Here is a 22446-nt window from a genome sequence, read left to right on the forward strand (position 1 = left end):
GACGTGAGGATGGTGGTTTGCTATAAAAGTAAATATAAATTGATAAAATAACAAACCATGGTCACCCTCAGATAACCATCACGTTTACGTTGACACTTTTGAGCACATTAACAATTTGCCTTCGGCAATTTGTATAACGTTTCACGTTTGTAAAATGCCGAATCTTACAATTTGACTGCGACATATACCTATTTATGTAAGAACGTTTCTTCTGTAGAATATCTTTATTACTTATATTTAAGGCCTCTGTCCACTACACCGTATCATACCATGACCGTGCTGTAAACGTATCAGGCACAGAATGTAACGCGATACGGACTACTATGCCCACTACACCGTGTCCACGTTGTTTCATATCCGTACATAACGGGTTAAGTGACCGTAGTAACTGCGTATCATCCGCCTATAATCCCCGTAGCATCCGCGTTTCATGCCCTTAGTACCCGCGTTTTATTTGCGAGAGCCAGACTCATCAGAAAGAGCGAGCGAATGGTTATCATACTGGCAAGACCGAGCAACAGTTACGGCAACGCGTTTATAACGGGCTTAGAACGGTCACCATACGCGCGGTTATAACCCGTATACTCACCGTTTCGCCGCATGCACGCACCGTTCTGGCAACGACGTTGCATGCCATGCACGTAGCGTTTCAGCACCGGCAAAATATCATCGCCGACAATTTTGCACCAATTTATTGCACCATTTTTGAGAAAAGCACTATATATGACTCCGCCGGAAGACTTACTTATATATAGTTATGTACAACGCTTAATATTTACTTACCATCTAGTCGCTCAAATAACTCCTGTGATGACAAATCAAGTAACTTATTGCGTCAAAACGCCGTAAACTGTTTTGTCACATTTCTTAGATTAGCTACCTTTTCTTGCTTGGCATATAGAATATGTGCGGAAAGAGAAGAGTCGTGGAATGTATTGGGCCCCATACAATTCACGACTCTTCTATTTCTGCACAGACTCTAATACAACGAATCCAATCGACACTCATTCGTAAAAATAAACTTTTAAACAGTCTCAAACATCATTATGCCACATAAAAATCATAAAATTTAGGAGGAATACGATAAAACAAACGCAAACATTAAGTATTCAATTGTGGTTATACCGACATCTTGGGAATAGGTAAGTAGACAGGTTTTTTACGTATTACCAATGTAGTGTGGACTTTTTAGACCTGTGTACAAGTAATTTTAGCCAAGTAATAATAAAAACAAAGATTATTATGACACAAACACTAGATAACAATCACAAGTTTATAACCACGTTTTATAGGTTATTTAAATATCTTTCATATGATATATCATTTGTTTAAAAATATTAAGTAGTTTTTGATCTACCTACACTATACAGACAGCGTCCTTCCTCAGTCGCGCCCGGGCCCATTAGTAACCTAGCGCGCGCCGCGAGGTACGCCGCGCCCGTGGTAAAATCATCGTAGCTTGCTTATTTATTATCCGATTCACAAAATTCAAGAAGTAACGCATAGCTTATTAATGTACCTAAATGATTTATATGACACAATTTTCATCTAAGTGGCCGTTGTCATTGTGTTTTTTGGGTTACAATAATCTTTAATAGAAAAAAACCGACTTCTCTAACTACTAGCCTAACCCACTTAACGGTGCTTATACTTTATTTGGTAATATGTATACATTTTATGGTAATCATAGTGGTTGATTTAGTTTAGCTATCATAGTGGTTTTCCGGGTCAAGGTCTGGGTCCGAGTCCGAGTACGGGTCCGAGTCCGGAGTCCGGGGCCCAATCCAAGTCAAAATCGAAATTGAAAATCACAAAACGTGTACTATGCGTCGTTGAGGAGTTCTGTTCTGATCATCATCAGCAGTTCCACTTCATCAAATGCCACAGTTTTTAATGTAAATGCTTGATTTTCTGATGAGAATATATAAAATTCTATACGGATGCCTTTAAGATTTGAGAAGTTCCCCCGATTCCTCATGGATACCATGTTCAGGACTTGAGATTGGCATAAATGTGCCTAAAAACCTAACTTGCTTAACAAACATAACGAAAAGGACAAATCGCCAAATGCGAGCTATGCGTCGTTAAAGAGTTCCGTTATGATCATCATCAGCAGTTCCACTTCATCAAATGCGACAGTTTTTAATGAAAATGCTCGATTTTCTGATGAAAATACAAAAATCTCTATACGCATGCCTTTAAGATTGGAGGAGTTCCCTCGATTCCTCATGGATCCCATCATCAGCACTCGAGCTTGACAAAAATGTAGCTTAAAAACTTAACTTGCTTAACAAACATAACGAAGAGGACAAATTGTCAGACGTGTGCTATGCATCGTTGAAGAGTTCCGTTCTGATCATCATCAGCAGTTCCACTTCATCAAATGTCACTTTTTTGAATGTATATGCTTGATTTGTTGATAAAAATACAAAAATCACTATATGTGTGCCTTTAAGATTTGAGGAGTTCCCTCGATTCCTCATGGATCCCATCATCAGAACTGGGTTTTGACAAAAACGGGACCAATCTGTATGCATATATATACAATCAAAAAAATAATTTTCAAAATCGGTCCAGTAATGACGGAGATATGGAGTAACAAACATAAAAAAAAATAAAAAAAAACATACAACCGAATTGATAACCTCCTCCTTTTAGATTTGGAAGTCGGTTAAAAAGAAGACAAATGTTATGTTTTCAGATTTTTGTAAATAAAAAAATAATTAATGAAATTACAGTTTTAGTTACAATGCATGTTTTATTCTAAATTTTATCAGCTTTCATAGGACACCTCATTTTTAAAAATCTGATAATAACTTGCCGAGTAATTATCTAAACTTTGAAACCCGGGGCTGCCATCTTTATGACGTCACAGTTATCCCCTCCACAGTCTTAGAAAGTGACGAGTTCTTATTTCGTACTCAGTACACTTTACCGAACACAACCATACCACTCGTCAGTAGTATACTGTCCAGTCACATCGATTAGTGTTGGAGGCCCCCGGGCCGCCGTACTATTAATTGGTTGGCCACGGTAGGTCAAAAGCAAAAAATATATTAGGGTGTTGCTTTTCAAACGGCGCGACTCATGAAAAAGGTAGAAAAACACGTCCAGCGTTCGTTACATTTGACCGTGTATTTATATAGTACGAGGGGTGTTCAAAATATTCTCGGTATGAGAATGAAAACAAACAAGTACGAAAAGTTTGATATTTTTATTTTTCAATATTCTCTCCCCCTATGTTCATACACTTAAAAGATCGATCAATTATTTTTTTTAATCCTGCATAAAAATATTTTTTATCTTTCGTGTAAAAATGCTCCTCCACTGCCGCCTTCAATGCTTCATCGTCAGAAAATTTATTTCCACGCAGATCCTTTTTAAGATTGGGGAGCAAAAAGAAGTCGCTGGGGGCTAAGTCCGGACTATACGGTGGGTGAGTAACAGTTTTAAACCCACATTCAACAATAGCTGCCTTGGCAATATGAGCAGTATGGACGGGGGCGTTGTCATGCAGAAGCAGAATACCTTTGGTTAACTTTCCTCGCCTCTTTTCTTTAATTACATCCTTTAATTGACGTAGAATGTTAGCGTAGTACTGTCCTGTGATATTTACACCTTTTTCTTTATAATCGATCAGTAATACTCCTTCACAATCCCAAAATATCGTGGCCATGACCTTGCCAGCTGAAGGGATGACCTTGAACTTCTTGGGATGAGCTGAACCCTTAATGTGCCACTGAATGGACTCTTGTTTACTCTCTGGGTCATAATGATGAACCCAGGTTTCATCTCCAGTAACTATTCTTTGCAGCACCTCATCAGGATTTTCACCGCACAGGTCAATAAAATCGGAACAACAAGCTACACGCATGTCTTTTTGAAGCCGAGTCAGCATTCGCGGAACCCATCTTGCACTTACTTTTGACATATTAAGATGGTCATGGATAATATCATGTACGGTACCAATAGAGAGATTGGTTACTTGTGCTATAGATTTTACCTTCACTCGACCATCTTCCAATATAAGTTTTTCCACTTTATCAATATTTTCTTGTGAAGTAGCTACTACAGGCCGGCCAGGTCTAGGGTCGTCTTCAACACTCTCCCTTCCACGTTTAAACTCGCTTGTTCACTTTTGAATGGTAGATAAAGAAGGAGCAGACTCACGGTAAACACAATCCATTTCCTCTTTTATGGTTTTTTGATGTTTACCCTGTTTTGTCAAGAATTTTATCACGCATCGATGTTCTAATTTAGTTAACATTGTCAATTCCCACATGATGTTCATGTTTGTTCAGCAATTGCAGAAAAACAAAAGAACATCTCGGTTCGAATTATACTTTTTTTTAATGTCAATGAATAAACCTTAGCGGCCAGTAACGAAAGAAATTTTAGAAGAGGTTGTAAGATATCAATACCGAGAATATTTTGAACGCCCCTCGTATATGAATCAGGTCTTTATGCATCTATTTATTTTATAGTACGAGCTAGTAAGTATAATATGTAAGTATGTAGACGTAGCTCCCCTGCAGACTCGAAGCGAGGGCGGATTCGTTTTGCTTCCCGAAGGTCGCCCGGTCCGTCGTCTGGCGCATCAGATATGTGTCACTATAACACTACGCATACGGCCATACGTCTGCTAGCTTTCGCAACATCGTACATTTATTTGCATTTAGAAATAGTTTAAACTCTGCAAAACCATATGTCAATAAAAAAAATAAAAAACGTGTACTTAGAATAGCGCTACAATAGTAGATTGTTAACCAAGGGTTGAAAGGCACCCATTTCTGTCGAGGTAGTTTGGCGCTCAAACGCAGTGAGAGCGCCAATAGTCCGAGATGGAAATAGTGCCTTTCACCCGAGTTAAACACTCTACTTTTCATATCGAATGCGAGGAAACCAAACAAGACAAGGCAATTTCGCAAAATCAGTAATTGAACTATCTAATAGACCTACGACCATTAATTTTTTTCCTTAGGACTTACTTGCAATCGGAGACTTTACATGTGTGAAGATTAATAACTCCTAGCGAAAATCATTTAGATTGCAATATTTACGAAAACACACATTTTTTAACAAACTGCAGTAATTTTGGTTTACCCTTGAATTGCCGACAGACATTTCATCGAATGTTATTTCGAAGACAACGTTTCAAGTATTTTGATTTCATCGACAAGTCATTGCGTCGAAGAATCGATACTAGTTAATTTAAATCTGGGACTTTTAATTGGTACTTGAGTTATTTTGTATATAGTTTATATCGTGGTATTTCTTTACGGGTTTTCTTATTTCATTTTAAATTGCATTTAATTAAATTTATTATTTATTACGCATACTTAATATTATTTCAATTTGAAATATTTCATATTTATCCCATCAAAAACATTACATGTAAAAAGGTGCAAGTCTCGCAACGCTTTTACTACAAAAAAGTTTTGAGATGTAATGTGAAACCAAGTCGGTTATTTTAATCAGTGCCAGGGGGTGTTAAAACCGTATCAATAAGATATCTTTAATTTGTAATACGTATAAATCGTATAATGACTTGGCCATCGCACGGCTGCATAATGACAAAAGGATCATCGTCACCTATTAAAAATCATTCTAATTGAACATAACGCTAGCGCTAATTGCAGTTTGAGCATTAAACATATTTACGAGTACGGTACGAGTAAAGCATTATGTGCGATTGCCAAGTCATTATATGTATTACAAATTAAAGATATATTATTGATACGGTTTTAACACCCCCTGGCACTGATTAAAATAACCGACTTGGTTTCACATTACATCTCAAAACTTTTTTGTAGTAAAAGCGTTGCGAGACTTGCACCTTTTTACATGTAATGTTTTTGATGGGATCTCATCTCTTTTTGTAGGCAGTCCTTCTTTTCGGGTACTCATACCCATACTATGTATACACATATCATAACTAAACATATCTTCATTCATACTCACATCGTACATCGTAGTATACCTTTACTTTACGTACTATTTGTAGGAACTGCAACAGTAACTTTGTAATATCATATATTTATATGGGATTACAAACTTACTTATGCAGTTCTCAGATCTTTAAAACGTGACTGATATTGCAATATTTTTAGGTTTACCTTTTAAGTGGCCATTAAACCCTAACTGTGTACCAAATTTCAGCTCTCTGAGTTTATGGGAAGTACTAATTCTATTCTGATGATCATGAGTGAGTGAATGAGTGTCATAAATGCGAAACTTTGCTTTCGCTTAACTTCGGAACTAAATGACCTACAGACTTGAAATTTTGGATTTTAAGTATGTGATTATAGCTTACTGGATGACGAACATTTCTGCGTTCTGGTCTTATCCAGAGGTTCTCAAATAGGGGCCTGTAAATGCGGCGAAATGGTTCCAGTAAAGGATGGTACGGCAGTGTTTACTTCGCGCTCGACTTGGCGGGGGCACTGCCGTGCCCCCAGATTTAATATTTGTAATACTTTGAAAGCCGTTCGTTTCTGTATGCGGTCGCAGTTCTAACCTAACCTAAACCTACTTTGATAGCCGTTCGTTTCTTTGTGGGGTCGCAGTTCTAACCTAACCTAAACCTACTTTGAAAGCCGTTCGTTTCTGTGTGGGGTGGCAGTTCTAACCTAACCTAAACCTACTTTGATAGCCGTTCGTTTCTGTGTGAGGTCGCAGTTCTAACCTAACCTAAACCTACTTTGAAAGCCGTTCGTTTCTGTGTGGGTGAACTGTGAAGTTCTAACCTAACCTAACCTAAACCTACTTAGTTTTATTTGAAACGAATCAGCGGTCAAGTAATATTCATTGAATAGTATTTCTACGCAGTAAGAAAAATTGAAATAAATAGTATATGAAACAAAAAACGAAGCGCTGGTGGCCTAGCGGTAAGAGCGTACGACTTGCAATCCGGAGGTCGCGGGTACGAACCCCGGCTCGTGCCAATGAGTTTTTCGGAACTTATGTACGAAATATCATTTGATATTTACCAGTCGCTTTTCGGTGAAGGAAAACATCGTGAGGAAACCGGACTAATCCACATACGGGCCTAGTTTACCCTCTGGGTTGGAAGGTCAGATGGCAGTCGCTTTCGTAAAACTAGTGCCCACGCCAATTACTTACTGGGATTAGTTGCCAAGCGGACCCCAGGCTCCCATGAGCCGTAGCAAAATGCCGGGACAACGCGAGGGCATACAGTATATGAAACAAAATAACGCCAAACAATATTACGAGTACTAAAGTGTCGATGAATCGTTGTCGATGAAATAATATTCGATGAAAAGTTTGTCGGTACACCAAATTATGAGTTCACGAACTGTCAAATCGTATAGGTTTTCACGACAACACAAGCAAGCAGATCTTGTCAGTAAAAAAAGACGCGAAATTCAAATTTTCTATAGGACGATATCCCTCCGCGCGTACATTTTTCAAATTTGCCGCCTTTTTCTACTGACAAGATCTGCTTGACCAGCTATATGTATATAAGTTTCTGCCTTAGCTCATTTACGCAAGTGTAAGGTTTAAAAAAATTTATTTGGTGTAATTCGTCCTTTTGCTTCCCGCCTTATGAAAGGTACAATAGGGATGATGACACATGTTGAATTTTATAACAAAATCTAGTAAAATAGATAGCAAACGAGCAATTTATCACAATAATGTGGATATTAAAATAAAATATTGAAAAATTACAAAATTACAGGACCTGAAAGTTTCAAAATTTAAGTTTTTTTAACTTCCAAAAACGATAAAAGTAAGGATACCATTCGATTCCTTACATTTCATCCAAAAAAATATTGTATAGCAACTATATACATAAACGCAATATTTCACCGACAAAAACGCAATTTAGTTTAGTTTAATTTTTATGTAATAGTTTAGTTTAATTTTTATGTTTTAGGTATAGTTATAGTTCTAGTTTTTAATTAGTTAATTAAAGCATAGCCGCCTCGTCGTCGAACGGCGTACACCTGGGTCACAACGGAAGAACAGCGCTGGCTTTGCCAGCTACATGCTGAGTTGTAACCCTTTTATGGCATTTGCTCTTTATGTTATATAATATATACATTGTATATGTGTCAACAAGTTTTTGTCATCTGTGTTTGTCATAAATAATAGTAGTTTATGCAACAGTGATATAATAAGGGTTCTTAAAATTCAAGGGTCGAAGTTACAAAACGAGACGTAGTCGAGTTTTGTAAAAAAAGACCCGAGAATTTTAAGAACCAATTATGAGCTGTTGCATACATTACTTTTTCTATGACAGCTGCAGCAAAAAAAAAGAGTTATTATTAAAAAAAAAGAGTTATTATTTAAAAAAAATTGAGTTATTATTTAAAAAAAAAAAAGAGTTATTATTGTAAATGAAAACATACCTCTTTCAATCAAGATGATCGGAACTTGTATCTTTAAAAAAAATAAAGCAGTTGTATTATACTCATAAGATGACTGCTAGCAGTCATCTTATGAGCCTATAGACAAATCATTCAAATGACATTGCTTTAGATATCACTGTCAGTCATTTAATTGACACATTTAAGTGCTGGAGTAGAAAAATGTATTTTCTTTCTTTCTTTCAATTTTCTTGTTTTGTCCATACTACAAGATGGGCGATGACGTCACGGCCTCTGGCCGTTTTGTATAGGGCGTTTCGCGAGTGAAGTGCGACTGTCGGACTTTGACTATAGTATGGCTCTTCTCAGGTGAACTTTTCGCTTCGAACCTTAATCTTTCAAACAAAGGCCATTGTCTCTATTATCGCAAAGCCGCTAGCTCGAGCGTTAGCACGTGCCAGTACAACATTCATATTAAAAAACAACCGGTATCGTCATAGTATTAAGGTTCAAATTTAATGTCACTGATATTCTAGATATTACGTTTTGGTAGTGTAGGACGATAGACCGCCCCGAAGCGATACGGCACTCATATTATTTTGATACTTAGTGTGGTGTTAAAAATGAAATGTGGTTATTTATGATAAAGCGTTGTATATTTGTTATATAACAAAATCTAAGGTAACAATGTAAATTTAAGATTAATAAGTTTAACATAGGTATAATCAATATTTTTCCGTGTAGGTATATAAACAGTTATACGTACTTACTACTAGATAAAAAAAAATCAGATATAATAAATTTCTTGCAATCAAAATCCAGGGTCACGTAAGCAGGTCGTCAAGTTTTTAACAATATCAGGCAGAGTAATTATATAAATAACACGAAGCACACGGTTAGGATATTAAAAACCGACTAAAGCCTGATTTAGGGTCGCTAAATGATAAAATAATGTGCCCCAGCTACTCATGCACACGGATCTTGCACACCGCTCTTCTCATAAACCTATTGTATTTACCTATGCAAAACAATAGTGGTCAGGTCGCAAATCCTTATCAGTGTTTTTATTGTCACTATGCGTCGGCATCACATCATAGGTGCTAAATTCACAGTAGGTATCGTTATTTTAAAGATAAGAAAAAATAACAATTCTTGCAGAGCTGCACCTTTGTAAATTATTCCATTTACCACCGCAAGCTACTAATTTAAATAAAACAATATAATAAATATGTAACCACGTTTCATTTTTAACACCACACTAAGTATCAAAATAATATGAGTGCCGTATCGCTTCGGGGCGGTCTATCGTCCTACACTACCAAAACGTAATATCTAGAATATCAGTGACATTAAATTTGAACCTTAATACTATGACGATACCGGTTGTTTTTCAATATGAATGTTGTGCTGGCATGTGCTAACGCTCGAGCTAGCGGCTTTGCCATAATAGAGACAATGGCCTTTGTTTGAAAGATTAAGGTTCGAAGCGAAAAGTTCACCTGAGAAGAGCCATACTATATACAATTTCTGACTTTTGTGTTACCTTAATGCAATGGGTCCCATATTAGTTAAGGTTTTAAGTAACAAAAATAGGTCGAACCTTTTTTTGCTTGATTAAAGCATGAAACTTGGCACAGTTGTTCTTTATATCAAAATAAGTCGATTAAGATCGGTAGCCCGAGGGACCCCCCGCTTAAGCCCGAGAGAGGGGGGGGTCAAGTAGCGCCCCGCCCGGCTTCATTCTAAAAATTCTAACAGGCCCCGTTTAGCTAATAGGTCATATTTGGTATCAATTTCGGATAAATAAATAACGTAGAATTCATTTCTGGTATAAAAAATTGCAATTTGTTGAAAAAAAATTTAAAAAAACACAAAAAATCTAATTTTTCAAGTGTAATTTTTGTTTTTTATTTATTGTCAAAATTAAACTGCTTGGTTTTTCTACATACAAAAAATATGTCAATAAAGCCTATTTAATGCAGATTTTAAAAACATAACTTTTACTAACCTTTATGAAAAAGAAATTGCATTAAAAAAACATATATCGTCCCGCGCCGGTGAATATCTTGTTACCGACATAGGCATCGATATAGACAACATCCGAAGTACACACTCTGAAGACCGACTAAATGTGTTGTTTATTATTGTAGATCATATATTAAAGATAGAAAGGCGTACATAATATTTGATTAGAAAAAAAATGTGTCGTTCAGTGAAAAAAGGGACCTTGGAAAAATTTATCATAGAGCCTCTCTTTTGTATAGAAGCATAGTTAATTCCAACCACTCCATGGACTCCATGGTCCCTGTTCTCAATGAATAAGAAGTAAACTGTAAGTATTATTTAATCTACTTACTTATTACATTGTAGAATAATTTGCCAGTAACTGGCCGCTTTAATAACTAGCCGCTCTAAACTAAAAATGAATTCTATTCACCTATAAACAGAATTCATTTTAATATAAGGTTCCAAAAACTGGCCAGCTTTCAATAACTGGCCACTGGCTGGCCTAAAATGAATTTTTGGTTTTGGGTGGCCAGTTACTAAAAGTGGCCAGTTCTGGCGAATTACCCTACCACACTTTAATTTTGCGTCTTGTGTCGTAATACGGTTCCTTCCCCAGACACATAAATGCGTACATTTCATCATTCATGTAGTTGCATCGCGTTTTTTATTCCGGTTTGCATTTACTTCTGGTCAGTTTCAACCATATTCTGACCAAAGCAGGTGTCAGACCAGTGTCGAACCCATCGTCTGCTTCTTGCTTCCATTCCCAAGAAGTCTGACGGACTGAGCAAGTTTGACGACGAACTAACGTCTGAACCTAAACATCAACCCCTCGGTACACTGCGCGTAATAGGGCATTTATATGGCTCCCTTTTGTTAGAAGTAGGTATACATTATGGAATTTAATAATAAAATAACTTAGCAGTGACTTAATCTCATAGAACAGGTATAACATTATACAACTCTTCATTTCAATATCCCGGTGTAACTTGCCTTCTTCAATATTGCACTTATTACCGATCATATAATAACGTTTTAGTATTTTAGGGGAATGCTTTTAGCCACTGCTATTGCTCCATCTTGTAAGAGCTTGAATCCTTGTAGTGGTTTGGTTGAACTCTGAACAGATTCCATGCTTCGAATTCACTTTTTCTCCCCTTTCCACTGAATGCTCGAAACAGGGCTAAGACTTCCGCTCTTTTAGGGTAAATAAAAGATAGTTTACTTAGCTTATAGAATAGATAATTTTATTAGCTTAAAATATAATTCCCTGACCTGGATGCAATGGTGTGTCATGTGATATAATTGTGTTTTCCACTGTGTCAACGTGAGCCCACAATTCCTGTAGTTGGGGAAATATTCGTACGCATGAATCTAGTCTAGCTGCTATGACTACGTTCATGTCTACTGTGCGTATCAATACCTTGCAATGACTGTTTTACAGCATCTGCAACTAGGGCCATCATATTAAATGAATCGGACTTTTCATGGTTCTTGGAGTATTCGGAATCTCACGAGGAACATTACTTGTGACATGTTTCTCTACACAATTTCGCGATGGCATAAATAAGGACTTTTAACTCTTCGAAGTTTTGTCAACACAGTGTCTCAAAATGATTTACCTAGTGGTAAAGAAATGAGTTTCACTAAAAGATCAGTGGTTATAAGTGAAGCTTACCGTCATGGTAAATTAAACTCTAATTTATTTCTATCGGTCCCTGAAAAACCAGGAGTCGTACTCGTATTCCAAGCATTCTCTCGATCGACCTTGTAATACTGTAAGCTCAATAAGACTTGTGATGTGGGTACTACGTGATATATATCATATATATTTGATACATACACTCAAAACATCCATAGGTAATTCAGGAACAAGTATTCACGATAAACAAACAAATAAATGCCTTCTAGAATTTGAACCCGGGTTCCCCATTTAATATAAGGTGTATAAAAGTGAGATCTAAGCATGGACCCTTTTTAGCCTGGCCGATACAAGGATTCAAGCTCCTACAGGATGGAGCAATAGCAGTAAATAAATAGCATTCGCCAAAACTTTATTATACCTTTATATGATGATAGGTGAAATAACCTTGTAAAGCAAAGTACAGTGATACTTACAGATAAAGCCGTTGCTAAATAATTAAAAAATGCCCGAAATAATTCTTTACATGAATCGACTACTGAAATAGAAGCAGCCTTATCAGGATAGGATTATATGTTTGGGGTCAGACTTTAGTTCCTCTTTAAACTTGCTCAGTCCGTCTTCTTGGGAATGAAAGCAAGGAGCAGACGACTGTTTCCAAACTGTTCTGACAACCCTGCTGTGGCCAGAATATGGTTGAAACTGACATATATACGTGAATGACGAAATGTACCCATTCATGTGTCGGGGGAAGGAACTGTATTAATACACAAGACGCAAAATTTAAATGTGGTATAATGTAATAAGCAAGTATATTAAAGAATACTTACAGTTTACTTCTTATTAATTGAGAACAGGGACCATGGAGTCCATGGAGTGGTTGGCATTAACTAAATACGAGTATGCTTCTATACAAACACGAGGCTGGCTGTGATAATTTTTTTAAGGTCCCTTTTTCACTGAACGACACATTAAAAAAAATTGTACGCTTTTCTATCTTTATAATAGAATCTACAACAATAAACAATACATTTAATCGGTCTCCAGAGTGTGCACTTCGGATGTTGTCTATATCAATGCCGATGTCGGTAAAAAGATATTCACCGGCGCGAGACGATATAAGTTTTTTTTATGCAATTTCCTTTTAATAAAGGTTAGTAAAAGTTATGTTTTTAAAATCTGCATTAAATAGGCTTTATTGTCATATTTTTTGTATGTAGAAAAACTAAGCAGTTTAATTTTGACAATAAATATAAAACAAAAATTACACTTGAAAAATTAGATTTTTTGTGTTTTTTTTTTTTTTTTCAACAAATTGCAATTTTTTATACCAGAAATGAATTCTACGTTATTTATTTATCCGAAATTGATACCAAATATGACCTATTAGCTAAGCGGGGCCTGTTAGAATTTTTAGAATGAAGCCGGGCGGGGCGCTACTTGACGCCCCCCCCTCTCGGGCTTTTGCGGGGGGTCCCTCGGGCTACCGATCTTAATCGACTTATTTTGATATAAGGAACAACTGTGCCAAGTTTCATGCTTTAATCAAGCAAAAAAAGGTCATTTCACTTAACACCCTCACTATATAGACATTTGATCCTAAAAACAAACCCGATCGATTGATACCATAAAAAAAATTAGTCATGTAGCCTATTCAACGAAAGAAATCAAGAATAATTTGTTTTTAACAATTTACTTACATCATTTTTCATAAAAAAAGGATCAACGCGGGATTAGTAAAATTAAACAAATACCAATTGTTCCAGGCGAGGAAATAAAGAAACTATTTTTCCATTTTGTTTCCACCCAGTTGTTCGGGGGGGGGGGGGGGGTGTTAGACGGGGATGCAGAGGAGTACACCACTTTTCTGCGCTAGAGCATAAACGTATGACTTTCTGCGCACCTTTTAGAACAACAACGACCCACTTTCAGAGCATGGGATATGAAAATAAATATTGCTTACCTAATAGGTAGGTAACTATAGTAGGTCTAGTAGGTATATACCTACTAGACCTACTATAGTTATTTGTTTTAAACAGTTCGCTCGTGCTAATATATTGATACCCGAGCAAGCGAAAGATTCCAAAATTCGAATAATGGAATCTTGAGCGTTGCGAGGGTTTCAAAGCACGAGGGTTAAACAAAATTTGCCCCCGAGTGAAACACAATTTTTTTCACCACACCAAGCCGAAGAAAATATTAACTAAGTATAAGATATCAAACAAAATCAAATCCAAATGAATGTTATTAAATATTTATCATTCAAAATCATCATTTAAAAGTCAATTCTACCAGCAAACACAAGAAAACAACTCAAAATTTGCATTTCATTACTTTGCCTCACATGTGAATAAAATACAACTTTGCTATCCGTTTTTGAACAATCAAGAGAGCCTTTAACCAGTTGGTGTGGTGAAAAAACATTATCAAAACTTTAGTTCCCTACCGCATTTACGTGACACGGAAAAGCATAATTACCTATGGGCAATTTTGATAAGACCTCTAACTTTCATTTATTATTAGACTACACAAAAATCAACAATTCCAAATCAAAAGGAAAGCGATTTAGCTTCTTATCTTCGTTATTAGCATTAGAGAGAAATTCGCAGAAGTAGGTAAGCTTGTGGTTCCAAATCGGGCAATTTTTGCAGTAAAATGTTGAAGTAAATTATGTGAGTAATTGACCGTGCTACAGTAGATAATTCGCCTGATTAAAACTGCACGCTTACGGCTTAAATACTTCTGTGGAGAGAACTCCCATACTAAAAAAAAACGAAGCACTTATTATAAGCAAATGTTCCGCCTATCTATATATATAAAATTGAAAAACCAGAACGGGATAAAAAATGAGGGAAGAAGCGAGATGGCGCCTTACAAATTTCTAAAAAAGTTTTTGACACGTTTCTCGAATACGACGTACGTATGATAAGAAAAAACTGTTTAAATCTATTATCTAAATACGAGAATAGAACTAGAGCATAAAAACTATCGCTTTCGATGCGTATTTAATTTACAATAACCAAAAGAAATTTTCATAACAATCTTCATTTTACGATGATCGACCATTTTCGGCAACATTCGGTTGCTTTCGTTTCAGTGGTGCTACAGACAAAATTATTTGATGTGGTGCTACAGACATACCAAATATTTATGTTTGTCATGTTGGTATACAGTTATTGTGGTGTTTTCTTATACGAAATAAAATAAAAAGTGCTGTCAACCTCAACCTTAGTCTATGCCCATCCGAGTGACTTATGCCATATATGACTTATCAATCAAATTAGTATTGTATGATTATCGTGTTAATAATTTGTATTTATTTGTTTAAATTTCTTTTTGAGTTATATTATTCAGATTGACTTTCACGGCTTCGGCAAACATTGCCATTCGTCCGGGGAACGGGCTGCCGAGATGGGCCAAAATCAAAAATACAAAGTTGATAGCAAGTTAATATGAAGCCCATCAGTTCAAGGGATGGTGCCCGTAATAATGTGTGTATGATAATTATACTTTAATCATCATTAAAGTTTAATGACTTTACAGATATAAGTAAGCAATTCGAGAACTGTTTTCTCGCGTAATACGATACGACTCGACCAGGTAGGATTTTTTCTTCTTGCTGAACAGTCACCATCAGATATATCGGAACGGCCGAGGTATTCACAAATATCTGAACAATGTAAATTATAATGTAGTTCATGCTTAAGTGCATGCTCAGATATTTTGGAGCGACCTTGGTGGCTGCGATATATATCTAATGGCGACTACACATTCATGAAGCAAATGTACAGTCAGCATCAAATACATAGATGACTATATAGTAACGGCTAAAGTAGCCGAATATATCGTAATATAACGTTGTTGCCATAGAAATAAGGATGTGTTCCGTTATAGACCACTATAACGGAACACCACCAGATATATTTGGGCATTGGAGAGACCAAAGCGGCTAAGCTTCAGTGGCTCGGATACGAGAGAATGGGAGAGGATCGTGCCGTGAAGAGAGCGTACTTGGGACAACGAAATGGGAGACGCCCGATTGGACGTCCTATTAGGATCGCTGGAACGACGTAGTTGCTCAAACTCGGCCATGGCGACTGGCGAGAGCTATATCGCAAGACCGGGAAACATGGCGTGATCTGGCGTCGGACGCCAGGACTCATTTTGGGTCGTTGCGTCAACGTAGCCGTCGTAAGTAATGTCAATATCCAGACAGGGAAATGGGGACTACTTACGTTTGTATGAAAATGCGATTTATGGGCGGTGGTCGTACCTACATATATTCGTCTTAGGGCGGAAATTAATCTAATGAACGTTTTTGCAATTGGGCTTATAAAAATAAATAATAATTTTATGTTGAAACAAGTTTTAAATAAATACCTACGTAGATGAAAAAATACAATCTTGCCTTTTATCAAATCACATCATTTTTTGAGAAATTTGCGAATTAGTTCAAGAAATACCAATCGGTTACAAATAAGAAGTCCCTACCACAGTTATAAACCCTGGCAGGGTTCAATACATAATAATATCGGTATTTAATTAAACATAAGACAAACTCTTTATTTCATTTACACGAGCGGAGCTGCGGGCCCGTCTAGTATACAATAATTATACACATATCTATAAGTATCCAATAAATAAAAGTGTGTAAAAACTGAGATCTTGTCTAAAAACATGAATAATTACAAAAGAATTATGTTATACATAGTTTAAATTACAATATCAGCATCTTTAGCCCTAAGTTAGCCCCTTCAGACACGTCGCCCTCGCAGAACAATATATAACCTGCCGAAATAAAAAGACCGGCGACTCTCCAAATTGATATTAACTTAAGCCATTTTACTTAGCGGCAGTGGTGTGGTGAGACGAAGGTCCTAGCCCGGTTTGGCGATCCATTATCATACAAATGGGCTTTAACTCGCAGCTAGAGGGTTATCAACATAGACTCGAAAACAAGATGAAATCATAATTTCCGTTGAGATTCGATGACAGACTATCCGTTACCTACTTTGTATTAGGCTTGAGGAAATATTTCATTTTTTATTAGGACGTACTCGAATAATTTGAAGTTGCATAGGGCATACACATTGTAGATTAAGTACACGGGGTGAAGCTAAGTAAAACGTATCTTTATACATACCATACATTCGTATGTGTATCAAATCATTATGAAGGTCTAAATCTAGAGTGGTGACGTTGAAAATTGGAATAAGTACGAGTTAAACTCCATTACATTTCGTTAAACTGGTTTGATTTAATAGTATCTAAAAAAACTAAATAAATATCGCTAAGCTCTAGTAAGTCATCTTTTATTGAAGTTTCGTTAAGCAGTTATTTATCTAATAATAGGTACCAAGCTCGTTACCATGCGTGTTTACATCGCGTTCAATGATTTATCAAACAGCGATGCCAATAGTTCATCGTTACCTGCTAAAAATATTCATCATTACTTACATAAAAGAAGTACCTACCTAGCTAGTAGCTAGGTACCTCCACTTTTAGTTGTAAATTGAAGGGCAGTGATCGTGTAAGTAATCATTAGCAATCGTTCCTAATTACGTATATGGAACAAAAAATTAACCTTGAATCAGGCGGAGTTAGCGACCGTTTGCATTTTAATAAATCGCGAAGTGAACAGATGCTGAATATTCAACGACGCGGTCAGCTAGTCGCACGCACCGCACTGCATGACATCCACGACGTGAGATGCGTTGGGCAATGCTGCAAGCAAGCAAGCAAGCAGAGCTTAGCAGCACTGGCGCCGAGCCGCGATTACTCCACGGCAAACCAGTACTTAGTGTAGATACCTACCAGTAGTAGGTACTCCCGGCGTGGACTACTTATACATGTGTTTGATCACAAACAACATGTACTTACTCAGCCATTTGCCCTCACTATATCGAAACCACTCGACTTAGCCCTGCCTTTATTCCATCACGACACGAACATGTTTCACCTTATTAAATATAGGCTAATCCAGCTTTTTCTAATCAGGTATACAGTTTTTGCAAAGGTCAGAGCTAACAAACCGCACGCGCAGGAAGTAGTAAACTTTAAGTAAACACATCGACCGTAACACTCTGTTACGGTTGAATAGCCAAGTTTACTTAATTGTACGAATCAACATGAAAATTGCTACGGTTTCAATACCACGGAGTCATCATTTTTATTTCTGTTCGGCCAGCAAACCAGTTCATTCATAGTCCATATACCTACGCTATCGAATCTATTTCGAATGTCAATACTTAACGTTTTATAAAACGCAGACCTATTCGTATTTACTGGCATAATTATCATTTGTTTGAGTTGAGTGTATTTTTAAGGGATATCTGTGTAACTTCTACAGTATAACAGAAAAGATAGGTACGTAATTGTAAATGATGACTACAAAAACTTTATTTTATACTTTTCATCTCATGATTTCCCAAAACACTCAAGTTGATGGGTGTTGAGTTGTTTCCACGATGCCTATAAGAAATACTTCTGAATAATGTATATTCTCCACTTATTGCCATATTTCTTTCGTGACTTTAATTGGGTCTGTAAACACTGGGTTAATGATTTTATGAACGAACTTTTATAAATGGTAAAGCTCAAGGTCCCTCATAATAAATTTGCGGTTGAACGTTACCATGTTTCAAGATTTATATAGGTACTGAAATTTTTCTGCTGAAAGCTGGCGGTGCTCTATAAAAAAGCTCAACTGTCAACCTCAAGTAGGTACTACTACCTACCTAATAGTCCTGTATGTTATGTAACGAGACTATACTATTTTCCAATTAGCCGATTAAAACATAGGCTAGGTATGTAATAAATACACTTACCCAAAAGCTTTCCACATATTGAGAGAAAAAGTAACCTCCCGGAAGGGACATGGTGCCGGATAGGAGTTTACCGCAAGACTGACAGAAGGAACACGGCACAGTTTTTATTTCCAAACTTTTTGTTTACTAACATCACACAGGAATTCCTTTATCGTAAGCTCACGTGCGCGGTGCGGGACTGCGGAGCCCTGGCGCGCACACTGCCTCCTCGCTACCGACTGACACACGGCCAACACGTTGTGCCTCTATATACTTACTTCTTGCTTTGCCTGAACGCTTGATTTCACGCTCTATATCCACGAATTAATAACTATGGATCTTGGATATCGACCATCAAGTCTACCAGTATTCTACTAGGTACGCAATGTGTGAATATTTTATATAATCATGCACTTGGCCCGACTTTCTTCCTAAGCGCGCGGATATTGAAACAGGGGCCCAATGACCTATTTCACCCATTTAAAGTAACAATTGGTTTCGTATCGTCACATCTATTGCATGAATGTAAATGTAATTATAAAGTCCATAGGTATAAATGAATTAATGAATGTTAACCCTCGCTCGTGCCAAGCGAGGTGGCAGCTACAAGGGTGAACGTAACTTAATACAAGAGAGCGCCCGGGGAAACGCGACGCACCGTCTAGACTCGTCATCATTAAAATACTAATTCACAATAACATTAACATTCATTTATCGAACCACTAATTTGTTGATCTATGTAATTTTCAGTTGCATCATATTTCAAATTAGGTACGTATAGTATACAATACCTATCTAACTTCCTAATACCTACCTGCGATTATCAATGTCTCATCCATATAAATATGTAAGTACCTACCTGTATTATATTTTTTCTACTCTCGTACTTTTATTTCTCATTTAAAAGGTCGTACACACACCTTTAAACCCCTATGTTATAGTTGTCAAGACAAGTCTTTAGTCTATTCCCCAAAAAAGTATTTGTGCATACACGCAGTATCTTTTTGGTACTTTTACGATACATCGTGTAATCACCACTTAAAAAATATTGTATGAAATACATTGTTGCCAACCTAATTTTAATTGTCATCTCTGACAGATGAGTACTAAGTGCATTGCTGCGAATTTACAAACTATTCATTAGGTTCTATAGTAGAAACAATAAAATTGCTTCAGAAGTCAGAAACGCGCATGTGACACCCGTAATATAGCAAGATCCATAGACTACGAACACCACTTAGCGTTGGTTGTTAGTCTCCATAGGCTACTGTGGCCAAAATCGAGAAAAAAACTGTCCAAAATTGTAATTTAACTAAGAGCAAGTACCAAGGCCTCATGAGTTACAAGAAGGTGCCGCTGACCAACCGGCCGTGGGGCGCGGGGCGCGGTGGCCGGGTTTGGTTTGTTTACCTACATATATGTCCTATATGATTCCACTTGTTTAATAGTTATTTGTACAACAAGTGATCAAAGTTTGATATTTCTCCGAGTGCTTATTTTGAGTCCCGTGCAAGCGAAAGATTCTATAATAGATTCACGAGCGTAGCGAGTGAATCTAATTTAGAATCTTGAGCGTAGTAAGGGACTCATAAGCGCACGAGATGTAAATAACTTTGATCTCGTGTAGCACAACATTTTTCACCTCAGCGCAGTGAGAACATACCTATTAGACAACTTGAAAAATGTAATCCTTGTTCATCTCATCACTTAATACCTGCACTCATGTTTTCTTAAGATATACAAACAATTAAGTTTAATTACCGCAATGGAACACAAAAACAAAACGTAATAATAAATTCCATTAAAATAATATAGAAATAACAAACATTAACTGACACTTCAAACTTTTTTTTGTAAAAAAAATCTTTGTAAGATACGGTTCGAATTGCGGATACGTACTATTTGTCAACTATGGTAGAAATTCTTAAAAGTAAAATAATTAATTTTGCGTGATGATCTGTGTATTTTTTGAGTTCGTTATTTTAATTGTACAATAAAATACCTAAAATATAGTATTTTATCAGTTTTTATCAAATCTTAAACTTTATTTTTATTTATTAATTATTAAGAATTGATACTCGTACGTGGTTTGGAACGATGCGGTCTGAAGTTTTTCGGGGGTCTATTATAAACCGTGAATATACTGTTGAATGTCGTTTTAACTTTTTTTTGTCTGTTTCTTTTTGCTAACAGTGTGAAAGGGACAGAGATAATAGAACCCAAGTATTTCGAACTTTTATTAGACCCCGCATGTTGAAATGACATTTGACTATAAAGGTCACTTGAATGTCATTTTGTCTCACTCAGTGAGCAAAATCGCATTTTGCTCACTGTTTTTAAGAATCAAAGTACCCTTGTTCGAGCTGCTGAGGTGAAAAGTATTATTTTTGTTGATGGAAAAATATTTGTTAAATTTACAAATTTTATTCAAAGTAAGTGCTTGGTCGTAGAAAAAGTATTGTATGCAACGTTGTTTAACCGAGTCAAAAAATACTCGTGGCGTCTTTATTAACAATTTTCGGCTTCGCCTCAAATTGTTACTCACGCCACTCCCCTTTTTTGACCCCTCTTAAACAACGGTTGCATAAAATACTATTACCGAAGACTGCCCGAAAAAAACGAACAACGTATTTTCATGTAGGTACAGTCGCCAAATCATTAGATATATCGGAGAAGCCAAGGTGCTCACAAATATCTGAGCACGCCTCTATTGTCAAGGCGTACAAGGACCTTAAGGTTAGGTTAGGATAGGATGTGTGTCTTTTGCTATAATAGGTCGGTAGGTTTCTCATCACAAAAAACCGGCCAAGAGCATGTCGGGCCATGCCCAGAGTAGGATTTCGTATTATACTTACTCGTAGTTACCCATGCATCTGTCAAAATATACTTTTTGCAAAAACTCAAAAACGGCTTAACCAGGTTCGCTATGGTTTTCCTTGAAAGCCTTTTAAGCTTTACTTTCACGATTTTTTCATATTTTTTGGACCCATGGTTCAAAAGTTACAGAAGGGGGACCTTTATTTTTCTTTTAGAGCGTATATTTCCGAAAATATACGGTATAGGGTTGGAACGAAAAAAAACCCCCAGTTTTCGTGTATGGGAGCCACCCTACAATATTTTTTGTCTCACATTTTGCATAATGAGAGAGTGAGACGCAACACGGAAGAAAGAAAGAGCGCGCCGAGACGCAATGACATTAGACAAAGAAATTGGACAGGTGGAATGTGGAATACCTACCACACTTATAAAGTAGGTAGGTAAGTACTTTGTTCTCGAGATATTTAGTTAGTGATGTGACAGACGGACGGACAGACGGACAGAGTCGCACCATAAGGGTTCCTTTTGTACCTTTTTGGTACGGAAAATATGGATAAGTATCAATTATGTAAAAAAACAAGAAATCGCACGTTTTTAACCGACTTCAAAAAAAAAGGAGGTTCTCAGTTTGACCCGTATGTATGTATGTATGTATGTATGTTTGTTCGCGATTATCTCGCGTTTGGCTGAACCGATTTTGATGCGGTTTTCAGAAAAGTGTTTGTTACATTCTGGAGAAGGTTTTAGTATACATAGATCTGAGCTGATGCTGAACCCTGGCTGTACCTAGTGGAACTCAGGTTTGGTACAACATAGGCCCACGCTATTTTGGTCATCCGACATG

The 22446-nt window shown here is 36.8% G+C and overlaps 1 protein-coding gene across 1 annotated transcript in view; it reads right to left on the reverse strand.

Annotated features, from left to right (window-relative positions):
• Window positions 1-19156, reverse strand: part of LOC134663278 (ecdysone 20-monooxygenase) — a 63239-nt gene extending 44083 nt beyond the window's left edge. The window contains exon 1 of the mRNA XM_063519694.1: window positions 18807-19156. Coding sequence (XP_063375764.1) covers window positions 18807-18857 — 51 coding nt within the window. The 5' untranslated portion in view covers window positions 18858-19156. The remainder of the gene's footprint in view (window positions 1-18806) is intronic.
• Window positions 19157-22446: the final 3290 nt, after the last annotated feature.

Source organism: Cydia amplana, chromosome 1, assembly GCF_948474715.1.
Source record: "Cydia amplana chromosome 1, ilCydAmpl1.1, whole genome shotgun sequence".
Taxonomy (NCBI): Eukaryota; Metazoa; Arthropoda; class Insecta; order Lepidoptera; family Tortricidae; genus Cydia; species Cydia amplana.